The sequence below is a fragment of the Sprattus sprattus genome (genome assembly GCF_963457725.1).
Source record: "Sprattus sprattus genome assembly, chromosome: 21".
NCBI lineage: Eukaryota > Metazoa > Chordata > Actinopteri > Clupeiformes > Clupeidae > Sprattus > Sprattus sprattus.
In genome coordinates, this window is record NC_137919.1 from 4,718,694 (window position 1) to 4,726,193 (window position 7,500).

Here is a 7,500-nt window from a genome sequence, read left to right on the forward strand (position 1 = left end):
TGTATATATATATATGTATATCTGTCCCTATCTCCTGTTTCCTTCCTTCCTTATTTCTTTCTGCTTTTGTATAAAATCTGTATATTGCCCTTGCCTGAAAGCCACCAGAGACAATGTTCTTGTACGTTTGTGTCAACATGCTTGGCCAGTAAAGTTCTGAATTCTGATTCCGATCCTTTCCTAAGCCTTCCTGTGTCTTTTCCTAGTTTTATATCTGTCTCCTTTCCTTGTGTCCCTTGTGTGTATATTATATATATTTTTTCTTTCACCCAGGGTAAGGATTTCTAAGACTGACTGTGTCCTCCTTTTCTCCTCCAGAATCTTCCTCCTCCGTGCACCTGTACATGGACACCACCACCACGCGGACCACCACCCGACCGCCCACCACGTCCACCTCCGCCAGCACCACCACCTCCACAGCGGCCCCTGCCACCAGCTCCACGGTGCGGCCCTCCGCCCTCACCACCACCACCACCGGGGGCTCCAGGAGCACCACCCCTGCCCCGCCAGCAGAGGGCAGCGTCCCGGAAACGGCCACCCGCTCGGCCGCCTCCTCCCAGCTGCCAAACGTGGCCGTGGAGTTCTGCAACCCCACTGTGGACGCCGACGTCACCTGGCCCAAAACCAGGCAGGGGCTGGTCTCCCGGCAACCGTGCCCCTCGGGAACGATAGGTAAGAGTGTGCGGAGCAGGATGAAGACTGCCACAGTGTGTGTGTGTGTGTGTGTGTGTGTGTGTGTGTGTGTGTGTGTGTGTGTGTGTGTGTGTGTGTGTGTGTGTGTGTGTGTGTGTAGGTGGGTGTGACACATCTGTGGTGTGTGTGTGTGTGTGTCACGTCATATGTGCGGGCGGACGTGTGTGTGTGTGTGTGTGTGTGTGTGTGTGTGTGTGTGTGTGTTTGTGTGTGTGTGGTACATGTGTCTGGCACATCTGTGTGTGTGTGGGGGGGGGGCATGGCTATGTGTGCGGGCGCGTGTGTGTGTGTGTGTGTGTGTTCCTGTTAGTGAATCATCAGTACCCTGTTTGCTGATGAGCACTTAGCAAGTTAACATTCCAGATGTTGTGAGGAAACAGTGATGGGGAGAGTCTGCTGTGTTTAATGGCTTCCAGTAGTACAATACTTGATATCTGGAGTAATTATCCTCACGGTGAGCGGTCCATATGGGGTGGGATTACTTCTGTTACATATTTACAACACTCTCGTGTCTGAGTACTTTGTCTATTACCCAGTTGTAGGTATTTCTCACTGTGTGTGCTTGTACATTGTGTGTGTGTGTGTGTGTGTGTGTGTGTGTGTGTGTCTGTGTGTGTTTGTGTGTGTGTGTGTGTGTGTGTGGGTTCACTAATTGCAGAGTGTTTGAGGGTATTGACATACACAAATGAAGATACTGATCAATGCTGGTTTCAGGGTTCTTACAGCATGTGTTGATTAAACAGCATCTGACACAAAGACTTACCGGGCATCTTTCAGGCGAACATCTTTATTGTTTGTCTAGAAGCATCTCTACATCATTTCCAACCGGAAACTACAGCCTGTGCCTTCAACATTCATTTCTTGAGACCGTCAAATTCAAGCAAAAGCGATCGCCCTTAAATACTCGAGCTGCAGGACCGACTTTTCCAAATGAAGTCATGCAGCCATCGTAATTAGTGCGGCAGTGAAAGAACACTGGGCAACACCTTCCTCCCCTCTCATCCCTGCGCTTGTGAAGATTTGCGAAGATGTGCTTTCCTCTACGGCGTGGCATTTGGGCCCGACTGTGATTCTGGAGGGTATCTCTCTATTCGGTGGGCTTTTTATCACATAGTTCAGAATTAGACCGAGTGGAATAATCAACCCAGGTTGTTCCGTTTTTAAGGTGCCTTGCTGCTCGACTGTGCTTGTATAGTATACATTGCTGAGGTTGTAGAAGTCGGAGTACAATGGACTTCAGAGACATTGTTTGGCAGAGTCGCCTACTTTGCTGGGGACCTCACAAGTGACTGTTCACTTTCGCACGGCAGCTTGGCATTTGAGCTGGACCATTCCTCTGGAGGCCGTGTGCTTGGTAGACTCTTTGTGTCCGGCACATAGTCCCAGGCCATAGAATTAGAAGGATTGGAAAAGACTCAAACTCGGCTCTTTCATGAGAAAAATCAACCTTACTTTTGCCTGGGTACCTCAGTGCGCTTGTGAATATTTAGTTTGAGCTGGACTGCATCTCCCGAGGTTGTGTTTTTGGCAGATGCTTTGTTTCTATCACATAGTTGAGGTTGCGCGCTGGTCCCCAGGCGACCACACACTTCAGCTAATACCACACGCTGGGAGTGAAACTAGCAAGGAGTTCCAACCTGAAGGGGGCTTACCTCTTTCTCTGGCTTGTACATGTGGTGATTGCCCAACCGGAGGCATGTTGTTGCAATGAAGCATTTGTATTATAGACCTTTTTAATATCATTTGAACTCCATCATTAGATAGCATTTTAGCTATAGTAACCACGGTGATACAGTACTCATTTTTTCCTTGTTTTGCCCTAGAATGCATACTCAGGGGGATTCAATAGGATCACCTAACTACCCACAGTACACCTGTTTGTCTATGTTGGTGTGTGTGATTGATAGAGAGAAAGAGAGATAGAATGAGTGGAGGAAAGGGGGGACAGCGAGAGAGAGGGGGAGGAGAGGGAGAGATGCACAATCAAAACTAATTAGAAGCAGGAGGATGAGATTTGTTTATTATGCCGTCCGTGGAACGGATAATGAGGGTTTAGATGTCGCCGACGGCTTATCGGTCGCGCGGCGCGTTCGCTCGCCACGAGAGCCCCGTTCCAGTAGGAGACGACAGAACAGAGAGATAACGGCGGGGCGGACTGAGTGCCGCCCGCTCACACGTCTCTCGTTCTCCCTCAAAGGGGCTTCATTTCAGACGCCGGGGAAGCGTCTCCTCGCAAGCTGATGCTTCCTCTCCCGTTCTCTCCGTATCTTCTACGCTCTCCTTTGCGCTCTCTCTCCCTCTTTGAACCCCCCCCCACCCTCCGCCACTTCAGTGCTCTCATCCCCCCTCTCCTGTGTTCTCTCTTCAGTTCGAGCTGCGTCTAATAGAGTGATACACTCATCAAACGAGAGCCGGACGGCGCAGGAAATGATGTCGCTATTCGAAGGCTGTCTGGTTGTTAATGCCAAGAGACTGGACTGACCACTCCTGTATAAAATCAGGGGCAGGCAGTCCACTTTGATGCGTCCATTGTCTGGAGTCAGTGCCCGTACCCACAATGCATCTGGGGTGGCATTTGCAATTTTGGAGTGGTACCTGTGTTAGAGAATAGACCTTCCCTCTTGGTTCTTGCACTGCATATCTTGATTTTGTTGAAGGACTTTGTTGTCCCTGCAAAGAGTGCATTTACTGAGGCAGGGCAAGTGCTGGTTGATCACTTCTTACCTTTGCAGAGAGGGGCCATTGACTAGCGAGCTGACAGTTCAGTACGCCACTTTCTCTCCTTGCTTTTGCAGTCTTTGCACCCCATAAACGCACAAACTCTGTGGCCTTTTCTTCGGGTTTTTCTTTTTCTTTTTAATTTTTTTTGGAGGAGAAAACAGCCCCCGGCACGGCTAGTAATCAGTTCTGTTTACCTGGCATACGTGCGAGCTGAACAGCAAAGTGGATGTGTTCATGCAGACTCAGCCTTGTTTTTCCCCCCATCTCGCTTCTTCGTGTTATTATTTTACTCTGTTTTATAATGGCAGATTTTGAATGTCACAATCACGCAGCCGAAAGTCGTCGCCCCGCTCGTCAAAACACAACGCTCGCTCGCTCGCTAATCAGAGCATCAGTGAAAACCGTGTTGTTGACGAACCGCCGACTTCTTTTTTTTTTTTTTAAACGTAGCAGATTGCACACTCTAAAAATGCCACTGTCGGCATGTTGAGGCCCATTAGGTAGCGAGACGCATCCGTTTAGTCACACTCTTCAGTTTTTGTCCCCATTCTTACCTCCGCAATTACATAAATAAGTCACCTGAATGTCTGCCGTGTTGAGCTCACCTGTCTCGTTACTGTTGAGTGGAGGAGGTCCCTTTGCCCTCAACTCCACCGGTAAGTTTGATATGACCTTTGTGTTCAAATCTAAAATAAACATCATATTCAATATATATCATACACCTCCCTTGACCTTACCCATGGATGACTACGAATAGGTGTGGATGCTCAGATGCGATAGCGTACCTCACTCACTTATGCGGAGTACAGGGTAGATTACATAGACAGTGAACCTCACTAATGCAGAGTACAGGGTAGATTACATAGACAGTGAACCTCACTCAGTAATGCAGAGTACAGGGTAGATTACATAGACAGTGAACCTCACTCACTAATGCAGAGTACAGGGTAGATTACATAGACAGTGAACCTCACTCAGTAATGCAGAGTACAGGGTAGATTACATAGACAGTGATCCTCACTCAGTAATGCATAGTACAGGGTAGATTACATAGACAGTGAACCTCACTCACTAATGCAGAGTACAGGGTAGATTACATAGACAGTGAACCTCACTCACTAATGCAGAGTACAGGGTAGATTACATAGACAGTGAACCTCACTAATGCAGAGTACAGGGTAGATTACATAGACAGTGAACCACACTTACTAATGCAGAGTACAGGGTAGATTACATAGACAGTGAACCTCACTAATGCAGAGTACAGGGTAGATTACATAGACAGTGAACCACACTTACTAATGCAGAGTACAGGGCAGATTACATGGACAGTGAACCTCACTCACTAATGCAGAGTACAGGGTAGATTACATAGACAGTGAACTACAGGGCTGAGTATAAATGATGTAACTACAGATGTGATCAGTGTTGTAATCTTTTCTTATTGTTGAGGTTATCAATGCAGTCAAGTCTTTCTTAACCTTTCTAATGATGTGTGCACACTGCTTGGGAAAGATCATAGACGTTTGTGAAGTGTGGTCTTGGTTGACCACAAGTTTATCACTACACTTTGATACCCTGAAATATGTGAATTTCTAGGCCATTATTCGGACACCTGGTTTGTATTTAGTAGAGAACCTGCACCCTACCGTAGTGCTAGTGAGCATTGTTTCTATTATGAGGTGTAACTATTTGCGACCCATTAAATTATTCTCCCTCAACTCAAGACCCTTGCCCTCTCATATAGACTCTGTGGGAGACTTCCCAAGCAATATATAACCTGCTGTACGAAAACAGGCTCGATTTATGTTTTCCGTAAGTCTGAAAAGCTGTGATAATTGCTGGTTTAGGGAGAGCCATGGGACTCTGTTGCTTATGGACTTAGTTTAGATTGCATTGAGTTTTCAGATTGTCGAAAAAGTGACTTCTGAGCCCTTTGTGTACATGGGATGGTTTAATGATGTGGGAGAATGATGTGGTCTCAATCCCTTGATATTCAAATAGGTTATTAAAAAATCACAGAAAAAAAAAACCCACAAAAAAGAAAAGAGAAGAATAAAACAAAACCGGGGGGAGTGGTGGTGGGGGGGGGGGGGTAGTTTGTTTCTCCTTTTCATTAGATAGATAGATGCAAACACAGACACAAACACGAACTGAAGGCGATTAGAAACCACTGTGTTTTTAGTGGCATTAAGTACGGGGAGCAGGAAGATCCCCAGCTCCCGGCCCCCGCTGTTTTTGACACGCTCACTGATCCAGTCGCTCTCACCCACTGTGTTCGCCTCCAGGCTGCACTAATTGTCGAATTTGAGATGGCTGCCTGACGGGAAAATTGCAGGGAGCGACTTCGCTTAATGGACATTCCGGACTGGCCACCCCTGCAGGGTGCCTCGGTCCTCATTAGTCCGCGTCGACCTCTGGGAAGAGACCCCAAAATATCCGACCTTCCAGATATTTCTAGAACATGTGTGGCCTTGTTTGGGAAGCGTACGGAGAGAGGCAGACATTGTTTTAGTGCCTTTAAGGAGGACCTGTGTGCGGTCACTAAAGTGAGCGTCCCACGCATTAGAGCACATTACGCACACATTTCCAGAATTCCAAAGCAATTCGAACCTCGTGTGAGCGGAGAAACGGAGAAACCCTGCGCAAACATCGGAGCTTTCTAAAACTCCTGCGTCTGACGGGGCGTCTCACGCTACACTTTTAGGCGCCATGCTGTGGAAGAATGGCCGCTGACACTAGCTGTCTGCTACCGTAGTGCGAGGCGCTAAATGCCTGGAGGGGGGGAGTCTGAGTAAACACCTCCTCGGCGGGTCAGAGGGGGTCAGTGAATTAAGATGGAGGAGGCGGCTGGAAAGGAATGTTGCCTCGTCGCCCGAGGGCATGACGAGAAAGAGAGAAGGGAAAGTGGAGCGTGTCCCTCATGTTAACAAGACCACATACACGCATGGCCTCACGGGCGGACACACACACACACACACACACACACACACACACACACACACACACATTCTGACTCACGCATACTCTCATTTGAACAAGTTGCTGTCTCTCATGCACACGCACGCACACTTATGTGCCACATTGACCTTTGTGTGGACTGTAGGTGAGGGACACTAACTTTGAGAGTGTGTGTGTGTGTGTGTGTGTGTCTGTGTGTGTGTGTCTGTGTGTGTGTGTGTGTGTGTGTGTGTGTGTGCGTGTGTGTGCGTGCGTGCGTGCGTGTGTGTGATTTTGTGTGTGTGTGTGCATGCACGTGTAAGTGATTGTGTGTGTGTGTGCGTGTGCTCGCGTGTGTGTGCACGTGTGAGTGTGTGTGTGAGTGTGTGCGTCTTCTCTAATGCCTTCTCTTGTTTCCTGTGTTCCCTCTCTCCAGGGACGGCCACATTTAGCTGCTTGGGCCCCGAGGGCTACTGGGACCTCCAGGGACCAGACCTCAGCAACTGCACCTCCCCGTGGGTCAACCAGATCAACCAGAAGGTGAGTCATCCAGCTCAGCCTTCAGAAATACATACAAGACGGGGGGGCACTGTGGCACAACCAGTAGCCCCGACCGCTTTCGGGCTTTATGCCCATGGAGGACACAGGTTCGATTCCGGCCTGATGTCACTCCCCACCTCTTCTCCCTCTCATTTCCTGTCCCACTCTTCACTTCAACTATCGATTAAAGGCCAAAAAGCCCAATAATAAATCTTTAAAAAAAATAGAAATACACACAAGCCCACTGCACCATCACAACACCACTGCATTGTACTTCACATCCCATAATTTACCAACATATACAGTATCTACAGTAACTATAACAACACTATCACCACAACACCTTAATTCACTCCTCACTGCACACCAGCACACTACACCATCACAATAACACTGACACACTTGATACAAGAACCTCACCTAGATGGCTGTTTATGCATTTCTCTTTCTTCTGTCGTTTATTTCACTCTTTCTCATTCTTTCATTCTCTCCTATTTCTCTATCTCGTCCTTTCATTAAAGGTTCCGTCCTCATTTCGGTAGTTGGTATTTGAGCTCAACAACCAATCAAATTACACCCCTTCCTTCCGTGCTCCGTGTTGATTGG

The 7,500-nt window shown here is 47.9% G+C and overlaps 1 protein-coding gene across 1 annotated transcript in view; it reads left to right on the top strand.

The window, feature by feature from the left end:
• LOC308382158 (adhesion G protein-coupled receptor L3) overlaps window positions 1-7,500 on the top strand; it is a gene marked incomplete at its 3' end in the record, with an annotated part of 168,860 nt that overhangs the window by 69,137 nt on the left and 92,223 nt on the right. Inside the window, exons 5-6 of the mRNA XM_080859841.1 lie at window positions 319-672; window positions 6,791-6,894. Coding sequence (XP_080715967.1) covers window positions 319-672; window positions 6,791-6,894 — 458 coding nt within the window. The remainder of the gene's footprint in view (window positions 1-318; window positions 673-6,790; window positions 6,895-7,500) is intronic.